This window comes from Manis javanica, chromosome 3 (assembly GCF_040802235.1).
Source record: "Manis javanica isolate MJ-LG chromosome 3, MJ_LKY, whole genome shotgun sequence".
NCBI lineage: Eukaryota > Metazoa > Chordata > Mammalia > Pholidota > Manidae > Manis > Manis javanica.
In genome coordinates, this window is record NC_133158.1 from 10514191 (window position 1) to 10539511 (window position 25321).

The 25321-nt window shown below is 43.0% G+C and overlaps 1 protein-coding gene across 3 annotated transcripts in view; it reads left to right on the top strand.

Annotated features, from left to right (window-relative positions):
- Positions 1-25321, top strand: part of PTPRG (protein tyrosine phosphatase receptor type G) — a 624649-nt gene that overhangs the window by 581126 nt on the left and 18202 nt on the right. For all 3 annotated transcript variants that reach the window (XM_037019107.2, XM_037019108.2, XM_037019109.2), the window contains 9 exons: positions 5160-5251; positions 12364-12460; positions 16762-16844; positions 17029-17163; positions 18163-18297; positions 20084-20256; positions 21606-21741; positions 22259-22405; positions 24398-24491. In XM_037019107.2, coding sequence (XP_036875002.2) covers positions 5160-5251; positions 12364-12460; positions 16762-16844; positions 17029-17163; positions 18163-18297; positions 20084-20256; positions 21606-21741; positions 22259-22405; positions 24398-24491 — 1092 coding nt within the window. The remainder of the gene's footprint in view (positions 1-5159; positions 5252-12363; positions 12461-16761; positions 16845-17028; positions 17164-18162; positions 18298-20083; positions 20257-21605; positions 21742-22258; positions 22406-24397; positions 24492-25321) is intronic.

Here is a 25321-nt window from a genome sequence, read left to right on the forward strand (position 1 = left end):
CAAAAATCTATTTGTTGTGTCCTAACTTGGGAACTAAAATCTCCGTAATGTTCTTTTATTTCACATTTGCTTTTTCTTCAGAAGCTGGCCCAGAGGTATAGCATCAAGTGCAGACAGAAGCCTGCCCGAGGCCTGTAGGAGGCTGGAAGGGCAGACCCAAGGGGGACTAAGGCCCACTAGGGGGGTGGTTAACAGCACCCAGGTCAGCCCAGGCATGGGACTTGGGGGAGCAGGGGTAAGTTCTGAGCCTGATGGACTGAACCAGGTTCTGTGCCGGAGCATTAGAGGTTCTCCCTGGCCACAGTCAGTTCGCTCAGGATTTGGAGTAGGGTTGAGGGAAACGCTACAGGTTAAATGAACTTCACAGAGATGGGTTGTAAAGTGAGTGGCTTAAGGCCCTATGGAATCAGAATGGTAATTGTATATGTGCCTGCACACTGCCAGAGGAAACAGGTATTCTTAAACAGACCCTCAGTTAACCCCAGAAGCTAAGTATCTCGGCAGGAAGGTAAATAGTCCAGCACTTCCTTTGGCTGGCATCATCACGGCGACCAGCAAGCACCCAGCGGCAACATTCCAGGCAAACGAAGCCTATCACCCTTAAAGCCGAAGGGCCTAAAGCCTGAGCATTTTTTTTGTTGGAAAGTTTATTTAAAATGTATTAAGTGGTTCTCTGTTCTCTCTACCCATGTAAGTCTCACTTAAGGTCCAGAGAGGCGTGCAGTAGGAAGAAGCCAGGCCTTGAGTCAGTCTGGCCCCACCGCTTGGTAGTGAAGGTAGACTGTGGCCAAGCTTCTCCGTCTCTCTGCCACAGTCTCCCCATCTCTAAAACGTGGGTGATCACAGCCCCGTATCTTAGTATTGTGCATGTAAAGCAATTAACATTTAACAACAGATCGTACTTATTAAGCACTCGCCAAATGCCAAGCATCCTGACACGTTCTCTCATTACTTTTCCTAGTAGGCACGGTACGGTGTACTTTACAGGTGGGGAAGGGGAACCTGCAGTCACGCTGTCAGGGAGTCTGGCTCTGGCTTTTACTTGCAGACCATTGCCCCTCGGTGCCCAGTGCAGTGAGGTTCCCATCATCGGTGCCTGTAAAAATGAGAGCCACACGTCTCAACTCAGAGCCACGACAGAGCAGTGCCCTGGGCTGGGCCCTCTGCAGCGCCGCCTTGTGGCGGTGCTCGGAGATAGCCTCAGCTGCTGATTGTTCCTTTCCAATATCGAACCAAAAGTTGCAAAGAAAGCTAAGTTTTTCCCTTTTGTTTATCCATTATTCCTTAAGATTAAGAGAAAGCACATTTAGGATACACACCAGATTAGAAGCACAGACCAGAGGGTGGGTGATTTCCCTCTAATGGCTCTAAATGCAAGTACAACAGACATAACCACAGAGTTTGGAAATAGCTTTTATGTTACACTTTTTCACCCCACAGCGTTTTATTTGAGGTCTTTTTTTCTCCTGCTTGCAATCTCTCAGCCTTGGTATTTTCTTCTCAGTAGATATTCACCATCTTTGAATGCTCTGATCTTGGTACCTACAAACCACACATTAATTTCAAGCTTCATCGGAGGTGGCGCATAAGGACATTTTGTTGTGGATTGACTAAAATAAAAGGCCTGTTATATACGGAGTTTAATTCCACCCCCAAAAGCTGAAATGTTGGAACAAAACACAAGTATATTATTTAAGGTGCTGATTCTCAACTGACTATGTCACACGTGTTATAATGGGGTCATGTAGTGATAACAGTAGCCTCATTTTGGCCTAATTTAAATCTTTGGTGTCTGAAAACTGTAAATCAAAATATTGGCATAAGGTTATAAAGTAACATTTTATCACATTAACTGAGATACTCTACTTCTCCCTTTCTCTCCCTTGAAGCTGTGGTGCTTTGAGAATGAGGACAGCTGATGTGCCACAGTGCACAGGATTGGGGCCAGGACACCAAGAATCCCCTCTCAGCTCTGCCACTTAGTGATCATGATGCTTTGGAGGTGTTGCCTTGGTTTCCTTGTACACAGTGAGAGTAACATGGCCTCTTCGCCTAGTGATTGTTCAGACACACGTATGAGCGGCGTTTAGTGGTCCCTGGTGGCCAGTGAGGGCTTAATGGATGGTGGTTCTCTTCTCATGCCGACTCTGTCATTAGACCGTAACAGTCGCTCATCTAAACGGTACTTAGTGAAAACACCTTCCCTTTGATTCCAGCTATCTTTTTTTTGTTTCTCCCCCATCAGTGCTACATCACTGTCATTTATTCTCACTTGAGACATCCAATCCATCCCTCTTGTGGCATTTGTGGTCTTTGCCATGTAACTACACGCTATTTATTCTTCTTGCTCTCTTACGTCCGTCACTTTCCAACACAGATGTTGCCCCTGGGTGGAGAACGTGTCCCCGCCCCTTGGCCAGGTGCTGGCGCCTGGTAAATGCCTCCCCCGGGTCTCCTGCTCACTCTGGCGCATGTGGGGGCTGTTGTGTCTCCGAGTCTGAGCACACTTTACCTTGGGTCTGCGGCCAACGTTTGCTACCATACTCCACCCTCCGGTTAATCTTTCTTAGCTCATTTTCTCCCCTGTGCGATGCGAATAAAAATTATACTTATCTCGGGGGTTGCGGGGAGGACTGAGTACCGCTGTGCATGCAAAGGATGTGGGAAGTACCTAGTCCACTGCTAGTGTTGCTGATAAGCTGCTTTCGTTAGTGAAACATGTTTAGGTGAAATAGTATCTTTCAGATGGATATCCTTTTATCTGGTTCGTGTTGAGAAATTTAATATAACTATAGAAAAGGAAAACTGTTAGGACTTCTAATTAATCGTAGCCTTATATATTGTAGCCAATATCTCGATATTGAGAAAAAAAGATTTATTGTCTTTCAGCTTCATTTATCTTGATTGAAAGATCAATAATGTGTTATCTGGGGAGCGGACGGCGGTCAGTGCACATGCGTGTGTGTGTAACTGCATGTGCCTGTCTGGCAGTGTTAGGACTCTTGGGGCCTGGAACCCCAGAGGGTGTGATGAGACTCCCTTGGATAAAGCAGCAAACTGGGGAGACAAGTGACTCCTATCCCCATGGTCACCACACTGAGCTCTGCTGGATTTTTGCTGTATCCAGCCACAGAGAGTAGGAGATGGACTGACTGCTAGGCCCGTATGACATTAGCTTGGTTATTACCATTGGGCACTTCACGGGGGAAAAAATTGTTACCCTAAAAGCATTTGATAACTTGAGGTGGGCTGTGACCTTTAAAATGCTGTGTGTGCTTTATCTTGCAGAGTAAAATAGCTTTAAAGCTGACCTCTTTTTTTCTTGTTTTGAACTAGAGTCCAAGTGTACCCTAAGTTTTTTTGGAATCTGAAATCAAAATTACCAAGGAATAAAGGTTACCATCAACCGGTTGTACTGTGCATGTGTCCCTCTGCCCCCCGGGACAGTGTCGTGCCCTTCGTATGTAAGCACACAGGAGAAACGCTGCGCCGCCTGCCACCGTGTCAGGGGGGCCAGGCTGGGCCTCACCTCACTCGTTTTGCCTCTGGCCCAAAGATGAGTTTGTCCTGGACTCATCTTTCAGAGACTCTCCAATTTTGTACATATTAATTCCTTTCTCAACTTAAGATCATTTCTTTGCCACTTGATCTTTATTGTAGAATTCACTCCTAAAGTGAAGTGATCATGAAATTTGGAAATTTTTCTTGAACTGTGCATTCTGCTAAATATTCTGGGGAAAAACATCTTGGCCCCTTTTACTTGTTAATGCTGGTTACATCATAACTGGAGCTATAGATTTCTGGGGTGTGTAAAATGATTGCATATTCATGAACATCTTCAATCTTGAAATATTTGTAAATAACATGGCGATTTTTTTCATAAGGTGGCCTATTAAAATGATTAGGTCTTTAATTGTTCACACAGAAAGAATTTGTGCTTACACAGCACCACCTATTTGATAACTAACATTTCACTGCTAAGCAATTTGGGTTATGAACATGTAAGTCACCTTCCTTAAAGTATAAGAGATGCTATTTTCCGCTTAAGAATGATTCAAGTTTGTAAATGTCAATAGATGCAAAAAGCCACCCTAGAGCTTTGCTCTCTCAAAAGAAAGTAGAGAAGGAATGACATAGTCAATGTTAACTGTCACCAGATGAAGAGAAATCAGATTGTCAGGCCTGGATCTATAACATTCTTGCCAAAGTAGGACCTCATTTACACATACAGATCTTCATACCCTTTGCTAAGAAAAGCATCTGTGGCAGTTTAGATGTTTGTGCGTTTGCCAAAGATCTTTCACTCTGAATAAAGTAAATGTCATGTCTGTTGTTTATCTCAAATTCAGCAGAGTATTTTTAAAAGGAAATATTTGCGGGGGAGGGCTGCAGGGAGAAGAGAGCCGGAGCTCTAGTTAGTGGGGTGCGGCGCTTTGACAGCTCGCGCTCAAGTACCACGTTGGATCTGGGTAAATCAGCTTCATGCATACTTTGGGCTCCTGAACTGAAAAATGTCCTTAGGAAGTGACAACACACTACAATAAATTGGAATGTTTAGTCTTCCTGAATCTGTACCTAGTCTGTCAACACCAAAAAAATCCAGTTAATTCAGTCAAACTGATTATTTGGCATCGTGTAGACACAGCTGTCTTGAACTAGAATTTTGAACACTTAGACATGGATGGCCTTGTACCCGAAGCCAGCTGGTACAATGGCATCTTTCTGTGATAGTGTATAAGATACTGCTTAGACTTCAGAGATTGGAAGTAGAACTTAATTGCTCTAAGGTCAGGCTGGACCCCATTGAACAGGAATCCTTATTCTAGGTTGAGATAGACTTTATTGACAGATCAATACCCTTAACAAGTTTAGACTTTTAGCTGAGTAAGGTATAAATGCAAGTATGCAAATTTCTTTGAATATAAGAAATATAATTTATGTACTTAAGAAAATGTATTTAACCTAGTTTATGTGCATCAAAATCATAATGAGACCTTAATGTAAAATCCTGAGACTTTTCTTGACAACATCTATTTCAGGTGATAGAATTGTATCACTCTTTGCAGAAACCGAATGTTCATCTTCAGTAATCCCTTATCAGTGTTACTTGTTTTATGGAAGTATTCTGTGTGACTCTGAGTATCATTTTATTCCCACAGATGACATGGAAGCCATTCCTGTCAAACAGTTTGTTAAACACATCGGTGAGCTCTATTCTAATAACCAGCAGGGGTTCTCCGAGGATTTTGAGGTATGTTTCAAAACTGGAAATTTCCAGAAACCTAACTCTTATTTTAGGGGGAATTTTATAAATGTCAAAAGAATTTATTCTCAGCATAACAATAAGGAAAATCATTTCTCTTTTCATTACACTTACCATTTTAACAGGCCTTCTTTTCCCAGGAAAAATTAGGTGAAAGGGAGTTAGTTGCTTGTGTCCTGAACATGCATTTGGATGGACGAACAGACTTAGTGGTAGAAAAGAGGCCAACTCAGATCCTCTCTTCATCATCAATCTAACTGGGCCAACAATGCAGATGATAGGGCTCCTAATTCCACATACTTCTGGGACGCCCAAGGTGCAGCGCAGACAGCAGATCTGAAAGTCTGGGCAACTCAGGGCAGGCTCCATGGCTGCGTGCCTCATTACCCTTAGGCCATTTATTCATCTCTGATCCCAAGTGTCCTCATATTTTAAAACGGTGCCAATATCACCTACATCCTAATGTTGTTGGAAAAAGTGAACAGTTACCATCTTGCAAGTGCTGGGTTGGTGCCTAAGCCCATGCAATAGTTGATTGCTGTTGTTTTCGTGATTATTAATCCTTGGAGACAAGACATGGGTTAACACAGCCTTCTGATTTTAAGAACTGTTGTGTAGGAAACAAGGTAGAGAGCAGCCCGCACCACCCTGCCAGCTCTGGGTTCCGTGCCAGTTCAGCAGTGACAGGGTGTCAATGAGGAGCTATTAAACAGACTGCCCTTTTCTTCACTGAGGAGCTTAACTGAGGCACATCTCTGGCAGCGAGAGTTGTGCCGAGGAGGCCAAGTTTTCATGGCAGCTCAGCTGTCTTCTAGCTTTGTGGGTAAGTCGGTTCCTTTCTCTCATGTCCCCTTGAAAATGGGAACGGTGATGACGACACTAAACTAGCCCACCTCTTCACAAAATTCGCTATGGGGGTCAAACGGAATAATGGGAAGTAGGAAGCACTTTGTGATTGTCCAGGAGGTACACAGCTGAGAGGTGCGATTAATTTGCGTGGACGATGAGAAAAAAATACAGGACTAAACACCAGTCTCTATGCAAATTTGGAGTCTCCAAAGGCCATCATAAAGGCAATTATATTGACAACTCATTTTAAATTAAGTTTTTCTGTTGTTTGGGGGGAGTTTTTTTGTTTTTGTTTTGTTTTGTTTTTTGAGCAGAATCAAAGCAAAGGTGCTAGAGAGAAGGAACCTTCTGATTTATTCGGCAAAGTCATGTTTCATGAAACAAGCAAAAACATGTCAAGTATTTCATGTGGCTATTAAATGCTTAACAAAAAAGGTGCCTATTCAACTACAAAAAGCATGGTTTAAAGTCAAACATTTTATATTCATGAGGACAGCAAATGTGTGTGGTGTTAAAGTGATTTAGTTCAATTGACTGTTGGCTGGATGACTGAGCAAGGATATTGAGGCATTTAACAATGTTGATGGTATTCAGGACAAACATTTATCCTCTAGAGAACAGAATTTGATCAGGATGATCAAATGCAACTCCAGTTTCTCAATTATTTATGATTTGAGACCCTGGTGCTATTCATCACAGCTGGTTTTGACACCATTTAATTATTCAAAATAATCAGCCGCACCTCTGTAAACTTGATCTGACTTAGAATGGGCTTTCCTGCATCAAAACCAAGCCTGCTAACAAATCCTGGGCATCTGCTCCCCATTTCCATCCCTCAGAAAATACTGTGGCTAGAGGCTTCCGTCGCCCCTACTGAACTTAGCAGCTTGAGTGCCATGAGCTGGTAGTTACCAGAGGGGAACAGGGATCCTCCTGGGCCTGCCGTAATCCTTTCACAGCATCTCCTGGTTTGAAACGTTTAAAAATCAGAGCTGTTCAGGAGACGAAGAACATCCTTTCTTCCTAAGAGAAGACTTAAAGTCAGTAACATCAATGAGGAAATGAGATGGAAACACAACTCACTGAACATACTGTTGTCTTCTAATATGAGGGCATTTGAAGCATTTTAAAACAGTACTAGTATTCCTTTTTGGCAGCTCTGCTAAAAAGGGAAAGGGTAACAGGCTATACAATGTTCTGTATCTCTATTATAAACAAGAGATATAGGCTATAACAAGAAAGTGGGGGGAAGATAATTTTGTGTCATTTTAAAAAGTACAAAACAAAATTCTCATCATGGTAAGAGAACAGGAGGCTCCTGTGATTCCCAGGCCTTTTTACATGCAGTGATGATGGTTGTCATGTACTTAGCACTGTGCGCGGGTCATTGCACCCGTTCATCAGAACCCACCCATGAGGGAGGTGCTGTTTTATTGTCCCCATTTCCCAGATGAGGGAACTTTATAAGAAAACGGAGGCTTTGTGTGGCTAAGTTTTGAAGTGGCAGAAGCAGGCTCTGAGATCTGAGCTATCTGACTTGAGCCCACGTTCACCTTTGATGCCCTCCAGGCTCATTAGTGCCCAGTAATGAGCCGCAGTCAGAAGGCAGGAGAAGTAAGATTGCTAGTGATCGTCTAAAACCGATCATGCAGCTGACAAGACGGTTGCTCTAGCAAAAAAAAAGAAGGGCAGGGGAAGAGGGAGGCGCCAGAATAAGGAGCTGTCCCCTCCACGCCAAGAGTCCTAGGAGCCCATTACTCCTCATGGTCTAGAGCTTCCGGGTAGCTGAGAACTTGACTCACAAAAATCTTAGACAGCATCTGAGGAGGCCTAAAATCAGCCCAGAACTACTCTTTAACATTATAGAGATGCCACATACAGGGGATACTTGGCCAATGTGAGGAGGAACACCAGCTCATCTAACCGCCTCGGGGCACCTCCTGTTCTCTGCACTTAACATGAACTGTATCAGATGAACTCGGGGCTTGCCCCCCCAGGGTCCAGGGCTGCCCCCGCCAGGCTCCACAGCCAAGGGGGAACGCATGCAGAGCAGGGCCAGGAGGAGGGCCCCGCCAGGTTTGATTGGGTGGCCCCCTGAAAGCTTTTTGCCCATCTACCTTAGAAGTCTTGGGTGGATATGGGGGCCTGCGACGTGGCGAACAGCTGTCCTATTTTCAGAACTTTGCTGTGAGGAGAGTAAGAAAAACGACTCCCTGGGAATTTTGAGGCTTTGTCTTGAGGTGACGCTGAAAGCAGGCTTTTTGTCCTTGTCAAAAGATAAATTTTGTGCACCCTTAAACCCCGGCAGCTGTATATACCACCAGCAGGTTTGGCGGTCAGGGGAAGCGCCTGCCTGGGTCGGAGTCCCAGGCGGGCCCCACGCCCAGGCTGCCCGACCGACGGAGACCCCCGCTTCCGCAGCAGCTGCAGGCACCGTCCAGGCGGCTTCTGGGGGCACAGGGCCTGTCATCTTCCCGGAAAGGGGCTCAGAAGAGTGCGAGGAATTAACGGGCTGGGTGGGATCAGGAGCACCACAAGGGCAAAGGCCGAGTGCGGAGATGTGGCCAGACGCCCAGTACACTGGGGTGAGAGCCTTTGGGGGAGCACCTCTATTATGATTGACTCCAGCTGAGCTAAATTTGGGCCAGCTGCTCATCTTAAATCAAGAGAACAAAGCTCTGCCCACCTGAGCCCATGAGCTGAGGGACCAGTGGTCACGACCACTTTCTGTGAGACACAGCATCTAGCGCTGACAGGGAACAGGGAGCCCCAGACAGGCACCAAGCCGGTCGCCTGCAAGATGGCAGGAGATGGCCCGGCAGAACTTACTGAGCTGCTGAGACAAAAAGCCTGTTTGGCCTTAAACGTCTTACAGGAAAACATTTTAAATCTTTATTGTGAAAGAAAGCATAGTTAAGTTGAAGTTTCGATGAGGAGTGAGTTAGGCCGAGTCCACGAATGGTCCAGAAATGTCATTTCATAGACCTGCCGCAGGATGGTTGGCGCTGCGACGCGCTCTCCGAAGCTGGGCTGGTTTCCTGGGGCCAGCTGAGAACGTGCGGATATGGAGAGGGGTTGAAGGCAGGCCTTCTCGGCAAGGTGAAGGGTAAAGGGCGACAAAGCAAGGAGCAGGAAATCACAGGGTTTCCGCGAAGGGCATAGTTAAAGCTGGGGGTGGGGAGGGAGCTGGTAGAAGACTGGATGGGAGCTTGAAAGGCTGGCTGAGGAGGTTGCAGTGTACGTGGAAGTTCCTGAGTCACAGAGAAAGCAGCCTTTGAAGTCGGTCAGCCTGCAGCCCGCACAGCAGAGCGCAGAGGCGGGCAGAGCCGGTGTACGCAGGACCTGGCAGCCCGGCTCGCGCCCTGCACTGCAGGCACCGGGCCGCAGTCCTGACCTGACGCTTCCGTGTCCTGCGGGACGTCACGTACACACACACACACACACACACACACACACACACACACACACACACACACACACACACACACACACACACACACACACACACACACACACACACACACACACACACACACACACACACACACACACACACACACACACACACACGGCTGAACTCAGATGCCCCCGAGTGTGTTACATATACCGGGTCGAACACTTGCTCACCAGGTCCAAAATATTTTCTTCTCAGCTTGCTTTGTGAAGCTGAGTGATCTGGAAGATTTCTAACATATTTTGTTAAATAATCTTTGTGAATGAGCTACAGATTGGTAGGACGGTGGGTCTTCCACATGCCCTTTCTACAGCCTCTCACATCAAGGACTCCAGGCAGGTCACTTACCTATTTTAACCCCCAAGAATTCTGAAAACATCAACTTTGTCCATTTTCTAAGTTGTTTATTTTAAAGCTCTTGTTTTCAGGGGGCTCTCTCCTGCAGTTGTGTGCCTAGTCATACCAAGACTACTCACTTTGAGAATTCCAGCTTTGTTATATAGACAGTAAAATACAAACAGCTTAAATCTTGAAGTGTTTGTGAGAGCGCTGACTGAATAGGTGACTTTACTATACGCACACCATGGGCCAGTGTAACTAGAAGGAGTTTTAACACCTATTAAAATCACATTAACTTTGAAATGCCAGGTCTGATGGAGAAAAGCCACTCCAGGATCAGATGATATTGTCAGCATCTAAATGAGCCAAGCAGTCCTGCAAGGAATTACAGATGGCATTATTATCCACAAGACAAAATTAGAAGGCCTTAGGCAAAGCCCTTGGGTTCTACTAAAATCAGATTTAACATTATTTATGACTATTCTTTGTGTTCTGTCATTCACATAACTGGAAAAGTGAAAAGAGAAACAATGGATCAGCCCAAGGATTTTAGATAACAAAGAGTTTGATTGGCCATATTGAATGACTACTTTGCATGGTGCGCACAGCTGCTCCCGAGCAGTCTCGGGTCAGCTGCACTATATTATACTGGAGGCCCAACCCCAGTGCGTAGCCAGGGTGGCCAGAGCCACACAAAGGGAAAGGAAATCAATAAACAAAGCTGATCTCAAGGTGAAGTACTAAAAGCTAAAATGTCTCAGTACAAGATACTTCAACTCAGCTGAAACAGGCCAAAGGTACGGCCTTCAAAGCCCATAAACGGAAGGATGTCTGTCCACTTATTTCAGGGACTGGTTACACACCGAATTAATGTCTCCTAGAACGCAAGTCCCTTTCAAAGGTTTTCTGTCCCTGAAACTATTCAAAGGAGTCCGCCTCGGGCTTTCACGGCAGTTCTAAAGGTCACTCCCCGGTGCTAAGAGCGGGACTGGCACTGCTTTTGGTCTGGTCAGTGCTGAGTTACCAGACTCCTTACTTTCCGCCCACACGTTGTTACTTCATTTTAAAGAAAAGAGCCAAAGGCAGCCTTAAGCCCCTTTATGCCAGCTTGCCAAGCCACAAATTATAAACCATTTTAGAACCGAAGAGAAAATATCGGAGCTTATCACATTTCATACGGGTGAGAAGGGTCGGAACCGCCATGGAGCACCCCCTCTCCCCACAGAGGTGTGCTGCACTGTGCCTGGGGGGCTTATGTTTTTGCTTTTCCAGTGGACAACTGGGAAGGCCTCCAGTTATGAAAAATTCAGTATACAGCTTCCAAAACTCAAGAGGTCCGTGAATATGGACTTTTGAATAGTTTCTTTGAATAGTGGCCCTTTGCTTTTACATCTTTGATTACAGTGAGTTCTTCCTTGGAGAAAAGAGAGGGATTCCTCACTGGGAAAGTACTTTGTGAATATAAAAGACAACCAGTTCCTTGTTTTCATTATGCCTAATGTAAATGCTGTGGAAAACATCCACAATTACTATGCGACTCCTTTGTGAAAAAAAAGTCTGCATGTCCGTAAACTCTGTTACATCTGTTAACGTGTAAAACATTTCTCCTGATAATTTTATGTCACTTTGCTCCTGCTCTTTGTAGCAGCTGTGCACTGCTAATGACTTCCCTTATTAGTTAGCTCCAGTACTTTCCTGGGTTGGAAACACACAGTGCAGAAAAATTCGACTTTTCAGCAACCTTTCATTAGGCTAATGGGTGACGTTTCATCTACATGGCAGAGGTGGCCAGAGGGAGTTGCTCTGTCCATTGTTTTTCTAAAGCAGGACAATTTAAGTTAAAATTAGAGTTTACAAATAATTCATCAGTGCTATATTGATTTGAACCAGGTATCACAATTGAATGGGCTGTATATTAAGAGTCATCTCAGAACCAAGTGTTTATAGTCGATTTGCAGTCTGATAGTTATGAAGCGAAGCTACAGGGCCTGCAAGCATATTGCAAATTATGGTGGAGATGATACTTCTGCCTGGAAAATTCCTGTTCGTCTTTTAAGCCTCAGGGAAATTGTTTCTTCAGGCCTCTTTTCTGTTAATTACATTTGATTGTCATTATCTTTTTGCCTATTTTTCTCACCCATCAGACTGACACACTCAAAAAGAGATACTGTTTTATGATCCCCATGTCTGAGTCTAAATCTAGAAAAATAGGTGATTGATGAATTAGTAAAGAATGAAATCCTTTTATATGTTCACATCCTTCAGATGTTTGTTATGAATACATCAGTAATTATTTCTGAGGTTGACTTTGGGGGAGGTAACGATGCCTGTCACTGGGAAATGAGTGAATACTTTATGCTTTTAGGTGTATGTAGTTCCTTTGCTCCTGTACCTTTGTTGTTACACATCTAAAGTGTATCTAAAAATCTTTGAAATTTTACTTTGTTTTCTTCACCAGGAAGTCCAACGCTGTACAGCTGATATGAACATCACTGCAGAACATTCCAACCATCCAGATAACAAGCACAAAAACAGATACATCAACATTTTAGCATGTGAGTAACAAACTTTAAACTATCTTCAACTGCGAGGAAATTAAATCTTCATGCTGGGTGAAAGCGAAAAGCAAGCAATCAGAATCAGGGTGCCAAGAGAGAATTACATTTGCAAGTTAACCTCTCATTAGCTCATCTTCAACAGTGTATAGGAGGTGGGGACATTTTCTGCCCCTTTAGTATTTCATGAAGCTGTTAGATCTTAGCCTAATATTAAGGTGATTGAAAGAATGTTCTGAGCTTCACTGTTTTCTCATGAAGTGATTTCCTATAAGGTGCTGGGAACCAAAGTTTGAATGTCACGTGGCCATCTTGACATTGCTTTTCACTGGCAAGAACACATATAAATAGAAATACTGAGAATTGAATTGAGTAAGCTAAATTTCAAGCAGTCTTTCCAAGACTTGGTGATTGGTCTGTGCCAAAGTGATGGGGGCCTCCAGTCTCTGTGGCCGTTGGTCTCATCCAGCAGAGGTCTGGAGTCAAGCATATCCTGGCAGGTAGCATCTCAAATGAGCGGCTTCCTACAGAGCTTCACGGAATGACCTCGGTGGATGGGCTACTTCTGTGGCTCGCACATCACTTTTCATAGACACCAGTGCTTGGGTCAACAGCAGGTAACACATGCTTTGATATTAAAGGTAGGACACAGATGTTTATGGTTATCATACACGTGGTAAGGGACATATTTTATATAATTATATACAATAAAAGGGACAGGATTTTATATAATAGTGTATTAAGTTGGACCACTTAAGTTTGAACACTGTAAAGTTTTTTATAACACTTTAGTAAGATATAATTCACATATCATATAAAATTCACCTATTTAATTCACCATTGGAATTTAAACTGAATTTCAGTCACTACTGTCTCATGTTACCTTTTCAGCACCGCCAACAAGACACCCTGTACCCATTAGCACTCATTCCCATTCGCCCCTCTCCCCAGCTCCTAGAAACCATTTACCCACTTTGTGACTATGGATTTGCCTATTTCTGGACATTTTTCATATAAATGGCATCATGTAATACATGGCCTTTTTTGTCTCATTTCTGTCACTTTAGCACAATGTTTTCAAGAACCATTCATGTTGTAGCTTCTGTCAGCACTTCTTTCCTTTTCTGTGGCTGAATCATTTCTCCATGGTATGAAAATGCCACGTTTTGTTTGTTCATTCTTCTGGTGGTCATGAATAATTTCTACTTTTTGGCGCTTATGGATAATGCTGGTATGATGTATTTCCATTTCTCCTGGGCATATAGAGTACAATAGTTAGGTCATCCAGTAACTCTGTGTTTAACATTTTGAGGGACAGCCATTCTGTTTGCAGTAGCTCTACCGTTTTACATTCCCACCAGTGATATATAAGGGTTCCAGTGTCTCCATATCCTTGTCAACAATTGTTATTTTCTGGGGTTTTTTGATAATAGCCATGCTAATGGATATGAAGTTACATCTCATTGTGTTTTTGATTTGCATTTCACTAGTGATTAGTGATGTGTTGAGCATCTTTTTGTGCATTTATTGACCATTCACATATCTTCTTTAAAGAAGTGTCTGTTCAGATCCTTTGCCCATTTTTCAATGGGACTGCAATTTTACCATTCAGTTTTAAGAGTTCTTTATACAATTCCAGATACAAATCCCTTATCAGATGTAAAGTCTGCAAATATTTTCTACCATTCTGTGCACTGTCTTTTCAGTTTCTTGATGATGTTCTTTGCAGCAGAAATTATTTTAATTGTGGTGAAATCCAGTTTATCTGTTTGTTCATTCTGTTTGTTCATTTGTTCATATGTGTTTTGGGTGTTGTGTCTAAGAAGCCATTGCCGAATCCAGGACAGTTGTTTCAGTCAAGAGAGTTTTACGGTTTTAGGTCTTACATCTAAGGCCTTTGATCCAAGTACTTTTTTATATTGTGTGACATAGGGTCAGACTTGATTCTTTTGCATATTACTATCTAGGTGTCCTAGTACTATTTGTTGAAAAGACTGTTCTTTCCCCCATTGATTTGTCTTATGAAATTTGCCTATTGAAAATCAACCGACTGTAAGTATATGGGTTTATTTCTGGAGTCTCAATTCTGTTCCATGGATCTGTGTGTCTCCTTGTACACCGGTAGCAGACTGTGTTAATTATGGACTGTAGCTTTGTATTATGTTTTGAAATTGGAAACTCTGAGTCTTCCAAGTTTATTCTTCTTTTTCAAGATAGTTTTGGCTGTTCTTGGGTCCTTTGTGTTTCCGTATCAATTTTAAGATCAATTTCTCTATTACTGCCAGAGACTTTGATAGGGATCGCATTGAATCTGTTGATTAATTGGGGGGCACTGCTGTCTTAACAATATTAAGTCTTCTAATCCATGAAGACAGGATGTTTCTTCATATACTTAAGACATCTTTTATTTCTTCCAATGATGTTATGTACTCTGCATTATGCAAGTGTTGCACTCACCTTGTTAAATTTCTAAGCATTATTTGATGCTATTAATGGAATTATTTTCAGATTGTTCTTTGCTAGTGTATAGAAATACAGTTGCTTTTTTATGCTGACCTTGTATCCTATAACCTTGATTGAACTCATTTATTAGTTTTAATAGTTATTTTTTGTAGATTCCTTAGGTTTCCTATAAGAACTGTCTATGAGTATTTTTACTTTTTCCTCTAGATGAAGTTCTAATAAAACCATAATCTTTTTTTCATAATCACTTTTTAATACGGCTTATTTGTTTCACTTACCTGAGAGGAGGAAGAAGTAAAGAGAACGAAGTGGAGTCCCACTCTCCCCCTGTCCTGTCCCCCGTCTTTGGGTGGACTGCAGTACTGGGACATCCCAGTCCACGGCTAGCTTGCTGAGATCCTGAGGAATTGCCTCCCAGCATGCACACGTGTTGTTCTCTCCACCATGGGGGGCCTTTGCTTCCAGGGACCTCACTGCCTTGACTCAAGTATGAGGCAAAGCAGAGGGAGGAAATCAAAGCAGCTTCTGTGACATGTGCCCAAGGGTCATGATGTTTTTCTGTGGGTAGATGTGCTCATACTTCCACAAATTCAGGTTAGATGTGGGTTTTCTCCCAACAACCTCAGAGAGTTGATTTCGGTGTTCTCTTGGCCACTCAGTCAGACTCTGGGCACGTCGCCCATTGTTTTCATCTACCCCAATATTAATGCCCTAGTATATAGCAAAGGCAGCCGTGAACTGTCACGGAGCAAGTACAGTGAATCTGTGAATGTGCCGCGATGCAATGTAGGAGAAGCTTTGTATCACAGAGCCAGCCCAACTGTGGCACTACCATGCCACCTCTTATATTGATCTACTTAGCTGGTCTCTTGCCTTTCAGATTAAATAGGGATTTTGCAACTTGAAGAGTATGTGTTGTCAGGCTGAAAAATAACAGTATACAGTGTAGTGCTACTAAGGCAGAGCAGTTTGTATCCAGAGGACTTAGGAAAAAAATTTTGTTTGGGGCCTATTTATATCAGGCAGCCTATGTGCATACCAAGTGTAGTCTCAGAGTCTGTCAGAACAACAGAAGCAATTCACCGCTTTAGGTCTGTAGATTTCTTTTAAAACTAGCCTTTTATGATCATGACTATAAACAGAAATGTAAGTTGGCTTTTGTCCACTCTGTCTAGCAAGGGGATACAACTGTGACTTCAGCTTCCCTTTATTTAATTTGCTCTCTTAAAAATACAAGCTCACTCTGTGGGGCAGCTAGAGGCACATGCCACCCTGCCTTTTGTTTATAAGCTGAGGTTAAGTGGATCCTAAGATCTGCTCACGGACTTCACGTCCCGCAGTGAGATTTCTGTTAGAAGCAGCCGCCGTCCCCTCGGTCACTCAGGTTCTGCTGGAGTAGTAGGAAGTCCCACTGAATTCAGCAAAGGAATCTTCTGAAAATAGATGTTCTGGCTTATATATAATAACCACCTTCTTACATTTGTATTAATGGCAAGGGGACCAGGCCATGGGTAATCCAAGGCCTTAAGCCTTTGTTTTCAAATATAGAACAGGGAAATCTTGGAGGGTTACAACGTAGTTGTTTTACAGGAACTAGTAAGGGCGTGTTTGCATTTCTCAGGCAGTCACAGGTTAGAGCACAAGCTACAAGCATCCCTGTGGCTCTGAGACAGGTTTGGATGCCGTATCTTTGAATTTTTAGTTGCTGTTTTTCCAGAGGTTCCCTTGCGGTGCTCTGGGAGTCACCACGTTGCCTGTTTGCCTTGTTCATGCTGTAGAATGCTGCTAGTTTGTGAATTACACATTTTGTTTCTGCTTTTTTTCCTTATCCTCTATAGATGATCACAGTAGGGTGAAGTTAAGACCTTTACCAGGAAAAGACTCTAAGCACAGCGACTACATTAATGCAAACTATGTTGATGTAAGTCAGAAATGTTTTTATAAACCTCTTTCTGATAATCGAGAATGCCACACAGACTGTTGAATGTGTTCTGAGACTGCATAAAGCCTTCACTAAAAACAGCCTGTTGAGTAAGGCACTGGAATTACTGACTGGTCTGTGATGTTGTGTCCTCTTACTTTGTGTGATACTGTGTCCTTTGAAGGGTTACAACAAAGCGAAAGCCTACATCGCCACCCAGGGACCTTTAAAGTCTACGTTTGAAGATTTCTGGAGGATGATTTGGGAACAAAACACTGGAATCATTATCATGATTACGAACCTTGTGGAAAAAGGAAGAGTAAGAGCCTCTCAGTCTAATACCTTAATCATGTACCTTTACAAATATATGTACCTTTATAAATATTCACGGAGTATCGGCGATAGGGCAGGCATTGTACAGACGCAACAAGCGTGCTCTCTGCCCTTAACCTTGCTGCGGTCTGGGCGAGGGAGCAAAGCACCTGTAGGAGTGCATTCAGTGTGATGACGGGGTGAAACGGGATAGATGCACGCTGCAAAGTGAAGGCCTGCAACAGCCTCGAGGACAGAGACTGTGGGAAGGAGCTAATATCTGAGGTGAGATTTGTGGGAGGGGGAAGAGTTAGAGAAGGATGTTCCAAGCACACGGGATGGAAAGAACAAAAAGCTAAGTTGGAAGAAACACAACGTAGTTAAAGAACTGCTAACAGTTCGGATTGGAGTAAGTAAAGATTGCTCAAATACCATGACGTTCATTATGAGAACCCCTTTTTTAAGCTGATTAATATTTCAGACTATATTAGATTATGAATTTAGGTGATGCTTATTTAGGCTGGAATAAGGGCTAAGCCTCAGGTTCATATAAATCAGTATAGCTTTGCTTTGACTGTGGGGTCCCTGTTTTGCCTTTATTTACCCAAGTTATGAAGTGAAGATTCTCAGGGTTACAAGCCTTTTCTGTAACTGTGATGCAGCCCCATCTCCCAGATGGTACTTCAAACCCCTTTATAACATAGCCTCCCCATATTTCTTACAGGTCAAATACAGTTCTCTTTCTTAAGCCCACTTGAAAGCATATCACATGCAAAAAACATGATGTTAAACACTAGATCCTCTTAAATGAATTTGCCCAAACTTGTTTGTCCCTAGATGAACCTCTTCCGAGGTCACATCTGCCCGTAAACAGTGCAGCCCTTGTGTTCCTTTTCAGTCAATCGCCTGGTGATATTACCTGTATTTTAGCACTGTCATTTGAAATCACCTCAGCACTACAACTGTGGCATAAATTGCAGCTGTAATTTATTTTTTCTCTTTGCAGCGAAAATGCGATCAATATTGGCCAACAGAGAATAGTGAGGAGTATGGAAACATCATTGTCACACTGAAGAGCACAAAAGTACATGCTTGCTACACTGTCCGGCGTTTCTCAGTCAGAAATACAAAAGTGAAAAAGGTACTGAGGGAACTGGGCTGCCAGGGCATCTGGGGTCAGCCCGGTGTGAGGATCAGGCCGGTTCTGTACTGGGCAACCAAGGCCAATTCTCAAAATAATACTTTTAAGAAACCAAGTTAAAAAGTATTTGAAGTATTTTTTAAACTTCTATACAACTCTTTTAATTGATGTTAATGTATGATAACAAAGACATTGGCAAATAGGATTTAACTGGCCTGAGTCGTCTAATTGTCCCATGAAAATCAAAGCTTCATTAAAAAGAAAAAAGAAAAAAAGGTCCTCAGAGGTTCTGCAAATACAGCAGCATGTATTTGTCAACTTTATTCCAATTTTCTCAGTTTTAAACCATTGTTTCTCAAAGTGTGTTCCAAGGAATACTAGCCCTTCAAGAAGCTTGCAAAAATCAGATTGTTCTATTTAATTAAGTGTGGCAAATGGTTCTACATGCAGTGTATCCCCCCAGTGACCAGAGTGCTAGAGAAACTTACTTGACTTTGTTTTGCTTAAGTGTTTCCTAATCTCCTAGCTTCTTTCCGAATCTCCTGCTGACATCCTGAGAATCACACCTTTGGAAGCACTGCTTTCAAGTTACCTCAGTTTCCCTTGATCAAAATCTGCTGTTCCATTGAGACTTCCAGCTCAGAACAGCATCGCTGTGAATGCTAGGTAGGCTCTTCAGAGACCTAGGAAAGGCAGCTCTTTGCAGCAGTTTCAGTAGTTTTTTGTCCTTGTTTTTGAGTCTCAGACATATTTGCCAATGCGAGGGAACTGGAGCCCCTTGACAAATTCATTTTTATCGAAAACTTTGTATAACTTAGTGGCTCTACAAAGCCATCTGTAATCAAGGTTAACAGTCCTTTCTGTGTATAGTTTTTTTCAATGTCAGAGTATACAGAAAGCAATAGCATTAATATTTATACGTGTCCTCTAAAACAGAGCTGTTAGCTGGCTTAGCTAAGCAATAACCAGCTTATATTTACAAAGCCCATTACTCATGGGAACCCCACCAGTATTTAAACATGGCCCGGTGACGCACAGTTCAGAGAGAGCAAGTGAGAGAAGGAAGCCAAATGGAACACAAGGCATTTTGCATACTGACAAGAGGAAAAGTAAGAAAACAGGAACTCAAAGCCACCCAGAGCCTTTGTAGCACAGGGCCAAACACCCTACAAGCCTCAGTGTTGTTGACTGGCTAATGACCCAGAATCATCCAAAAATTTTTTAATTTTTAGAGGTATTGGTAATAAGGAAAACATGACAGCAAGTGGCTGAACCTTTTTACGAAAATCTACAAAATTCAGGTATCAAAGTGAGGTCAATGTATTGTTGCCTTTGACTTTGGAGCTTGGGAATCATTTGCCCCTTCAGATCTTCTCCCCACTTCTGGGCAGTGTAGGGCAATACTCGGGCCTCCTAAGGTCTGACCTGGACAACAGAGAAAGAACAGGAGTCACTGCAAAGGGCAGGGCTTCCTGAAGCTGGGGCAGGAAGCCGGGAAATGGAGGCCTTGTGGGCAGATGAGAGTGCTTTAGAGGGCTCCAAATCCCAAAAACCGGTATGAAACATTCATTGTTGATACAACCTTAAGCCATTTTTCCTTCTGAGAGCTGTCCGAGACGTCCTGGCCAGGTAGGTAACGTCTCTGGCATGAGATGGCCACGACGACAAAGAGGAGCCGGAATCAGGGTGAATGAGCTCGGACATCTTGTTTCTTGACCTCCTGACAGTTTCTATCCAGAATGCCCACCCGCAGCTTGAAGACCTCTGTGTCCACCCTTTCTCACAGGGTCAGAAGGGAAACCCCAAAGGCCGCCAGAACGAAAGGGTCATCATCCAGTATCACTACACGCAGTGGCCTGACATGGGGGTCCCCGAGTACGCCCTCCCGGTCCTGACCTTTGTGAGGAGATCCTCAGCGGCCCAGACGCCGGAAATGGGTCCTGTGTTGGTGCACTGCAGGTACGGCCCACGCCTGTCTCCCCCTCCTGCCTGGGAGTCTGGGTCTGAGGGGGGCCGGGGAGGGCATGCAGACCTCCTGCCACTTCGTCTGAGAAACTGAGTCCTCCACCTGAAACAGGGGCCAATCAGACCTGTTGAGGTGATAACATCAACGTATCATCTGCTTTTAGAGGATGAACTTAGGTTTTTGGAGGGAAATTGTAGGCTGTTCCTAGTATAAAAAATCTGACCTTAAACACAAGCTGAGAACTTTCTTTCCACACCAGAGATTTTGAGTTTCTGCATATGACTTTTCTGTAGGGTTCCTCCAAATAAGAATTGTATGTATGGAGGGGTTTTTCTCCCCCAATTTTTTAGTTTATACCTGCTATATAAAAGTACCCTTTTTAAAAGCACTGGGAAAGCCTTCTGTGAAACCTGCTTTCCCTCCTTAAGCAACCTTAATGGGTCGTTTAAAATGCTCTGTTTCGTTTGCAGTAGCATTCTGTGCTCCCCACGCCACTGGTGTCCAACTAGAGGTTGTTGCTTCCTCTGTTTTATGTTGCATGACTGCTTGGCCTTTCTAAGCATTTCTTTTGGGCTGTTTTGTAATACGCCTTCATAAAGCAAGTCCTTCGCAGAAATTGGAACCCATTTTCTGTTTAAAGTCCCATGAAAATTCTACATTTTTCTACCCCATTTAAGAGTAACTGAAATGAAGGTGAAAACGAGGAAGAGCTGGGGAATGAACAGTTGTGAGAAAAAGGGAACCTTCCAAAGGAGGCTTGTGAATCAGCGCTCGGAGCCCCGGTCTCTGAGAACAAGCAGAACAGGAGTCAAGGAGGCCAGACTTTCCAGACGTACCGTTCCCTGGATTGTTTAAGGGAAATACCCCTTTTGGAAGTGTCTGATACCCAGCAGACTGGGGGGAGCTGTGCAGAAGGGGGCTTTATTGGAAGGAGAATGGCACTCCCCGAAGGCTGGGAGCGCCAGCACAGACTGACCCCACAGGGCGTTTTTGCTGCAGCAGAAACAGTTCTCCTGTCGCTATGGCCGCTGCTAGGAGGGACGTCTCACCGTCCCTTGCTTCCTTTGCTTGAGCTACGAAGAGGCTGAGAAAGCAAAGGGTAACGTTTTTCTCCAGCATCTAGGGTAGAAAGCCTGTCTCTGCTCCCCATTAAGACTTAGTCGGGAACCCCCTAATAGCTTTTAGATGTCACCCATAATGAATAACCCATGCCAGCTGCACTGGGTTGTCTCCACAGCAGGGTTATTTGTAAGCTCATTAGCACCTTAGACTGTGATTTTTCTAATCAATGGTTAATGACCTGATAAAACAAAAGGTACTAGTTGTCTTCAATTTTTTCTAGCGCTGGTGTGGGCCGGACGGGCACCTACATTGTGATAGACAGCATGCTGCAGCAGATAAAAGACAAAAGCACAGTGAATGTCCTGGGCTTCCTGAAGCATATCAGGACACAGCGTAACTACCTCGTCCAGACTGAGGTAAGGAGTAGCAGCCGCCGGTCTCCTGAGCATCTAGCACATGCTTTAACTGAACATGGAATGATACTGAGGACATAGATTCACTCACTCTCTTAGGGTGTCAAGAATTTACAGGTTTATATTAGAAGATACCCTGACACCATTCTCTGGCTCACAGTACATTTCTGTGTGTATCTCAAGTTGGATATCACAGTAATACACAAGCCCTTGTGAAACAAATACACCTGTGTTTAGAGCCATGGTCACTGCTTTGGGGAGTTAGACAAGTTCTCTGGCCCAAAAAAAGCATCCCTGCCTGCTGCAGTAGGACTGCCAGATAGGGCGTGGTGTGTGACACCGAAGTAAATTTGACACAGTCTCTACCCTACAGCACATAACCAGTAAGTGCTGGTGCAAACCGCCTACAGGCAAATGCGCAGGGGAATTCACTGGAAGGCCCCCGTTAGAGTTCATGAGCCAGTACAGGTGTCTACCCCGTAACAGCACTCCCTCAGTGACCGTGTAATGTCCCTTTTAGGAACAGTACATTTTCATCCATGATGCCTTGTTGGAAGCCATTCTTGGAAAAGAGACTGAAGTATCTTCAAATCAGCTGCACAGCTACGTTAACAGCATCCTCATACCAGGAGTAGGAGGAAAGACACGGCTGGAAAAACAATTCAAGGTAGTATTTTGAATATATTTCTTTGCAGACAAGCAAGGGTAAAGAAAGGCCTTGCGTTTGGGAGTCATGTCTTTTTTGCACGCATGTATATTCCTCAGACTATATTCCTCAGACAGGATACAAGGGATTAAGTGTTGGTGTCCATACAGTTGACCCTTGAACAACAATGGGGTTCAGGGTGCTGACCTCCCCCTTCCTGTGCTGACAAAAATCTGCTTAACTTTTGAGTCCCCAGAAGCTATACTAATAGCCTATGGTTGACCCAAAGCCTTACTAATAACCTAAATAGTCAATTAACACGTATTTTATATATTATATCCTGTGTTTTCACAATTAAGGAAGCTGAGAAAAGGAAATGTGTTTTTTCAAATTGTTGAAAACCTCCAAAAATACTTCCAATGTGCTTATTGAAAAAAATCCATATAAGTGGACCCCTGCAGCTCAGACGCATGCTGTTCAAGAATCAACTGTATTTTCTTCTAAGCAATTAAACATTAGCCCCTGGCCACACTGCCCTAATACTTTCAGTCATTCCAATCCAAACTAACAGATAATTTCAAAACGTAAAAAAAGTTTACATGGAATACTGACGTTACTTTTTCCTAAGTGGTGGTGCTTTTTTTTTTGATAGGGGCATGAAATGTAAAAGCAGTTAAGGTTTAGATGGAACTGACTGAAGAAAAGGTGAAAAAGGAGACTCTTTGAACTATTGCAGTATTTAAGATCAGAAAAGCTCAGTCATCTCACAAGATTTATTATAACTTTCAAATGTTGTCTGTCTTTCCAACAACTAAGTGCTTTCCTATTTATTAGTCTCTTCCCAGTCCTTTAATTCTATTTGCACACTGTTCTAATTTATGATTTTCTGTCAAAAATGTAAAGAGTGAGATGAATCTGGGCAGTTTTAGTTTTCACGATAAAACTTTTCTATAGACTTTGAAACCTTCACCTGCATCTTAGCTAAGGAAATTAGACTGCCAACTTACTGTAAGTGATATAAAATGAAATATAGATTAATTTTGCTGAGTTCAGGCATTTTAAATGTCTGCCTCTTTTGTAACATCCTAACTACTCTCAAAACCATTTGAGGTAATTAATAGTGAGAACATAGTGTCTCACTTTAAATGTTTAATTCTTAAAAAAACAGTGCAAACATTTCTTAAATTCTTTTTTTTTTTAACACATATAAAAAAAAATTCATCAAAGATACCAGTTCATTCCATTGGAGACCAAGCAGTTGGTTCTTTTATAGCACTAAGCACTTAACTAGAAGGAAACAAGAATCAGAAACATGAAAACTATATCCAGGGCCCTTAGTAGTATTCAAGCATTGAAGAGATCGCTCCCACACAGACTCCATTAAGGTACATCCAAAAATAAAAAACAAAATTGACAAAATGGTTCAACCTAGCTATCTCAGTAGGAACAACCACCACAAACTACTGGGCTGTTTACAGTGGCCTTAGAACTACGTCAGTCCAGGTCATCAGAAATTTACTGACAAACTGGTAAGCTCTTTATGTTCAAAAAACATCATTAGCTCTCATTACCCTGAAGCAATCTTTTCTAGTATACACCCATATGAATCTCGTGTGCCTGTGAGGAATTATAGACAATCCACATTGATTCACTATATAGCTACTGTTCACATAGTACTTGCAATCCAGGAGCCTAAGGCCTGCTAGTAGAAATAAGACAGTCATACAGAAAACAAAGTAATTATGAGAAGTGCTGCTACTAAAAGAAAAGTGTTATTTGGGGTATAGTGTTTTTTTGGTTTTCCATCAGTAATCTGATTATTGGTATTTCTGCCAGGTCATCAAGCAAATGCTATGCATGTCATACCTTTACTTTTTCTTGTGTTTTTTCCAGCTTTATAAAGCTACAACTGATATATAACATTGTCTGAGTTTGAGGTGCACAAAGTAACGATTATCACAGTGACTTAGCGAAGGCCTTGGAAGGAAGACTAACCTGTTGCCTTTCTTTCAGCTGGTCACACAGTGTAACGCGAAATACGTGGAGTGCTTTAGTGCTCAGAAGGAGTGTAACAAAGAGAAGAACAGGAACTCCTCAGTTGTGCCATGTAAGATCTTAAAATCAGTTTGACTTGGTTGAATGTGTTAGTATTTTTCAATGCATTTTATGTATTACGTAAAGAGGCAAATACCACCAAGGGGCAAGTCCCACTCAGGACGACCAGGATAGTTTGGAGGGTGGCTGTCATGTCAGCAAGTCGCTGCGTCTGTGTAACGTGAAAACTAGCTTCTGTCCACCTTGAAATTCAAGAATTATGTTACTTCTACCATATCTTAACAAAAAAATAAATAAATAAAGCCGTTACTACTGTGGCATTAACACTACTTTAAGACTTAGAGTCCAGAAATAATCTGTACAACTGAAATATGTCATTAAATTATTCTGGCTTTTGGGATCAAGGCACTGTTGAAAGGCAGGACCTTTGTAGAAGTAACTCAGGGCACACCAGAGGATGGGTGCTGTGGCCACAGGCATGGCGCTCACTGCAGAGTCTCTACTGAAAAAGGCCCCTGCTTTCTCAGCCCTTACAGGAGAAAGAAGTGGACAAGGGGGTGGCAAAAGATCAAATACAGAATGCTGGCAGAACTGTAGGAATATCAAACCAGGGCCAAAAATGGTCTAAAAGACCCTCTGAGTCATATTTCTTAGCGATCTACTGCAAAAACCCTGCCCCACAGTAACAATTTACTCCTATAACGTGTGTGGCCTTCTGGGAATGTGCAGCAAAATTTCATTTTACATTCTGACTTAGCTGGTAACACACTAGCTCAGTTAAAACAGAGGTAAGTCTTAAAAAGCAAGTGGAGCCAGGGGCATGTTTTGCTCACCAAGTAAATGTCAGAAAGGGCTGCTGGTTGTGCGCGCATAATAAGGTGA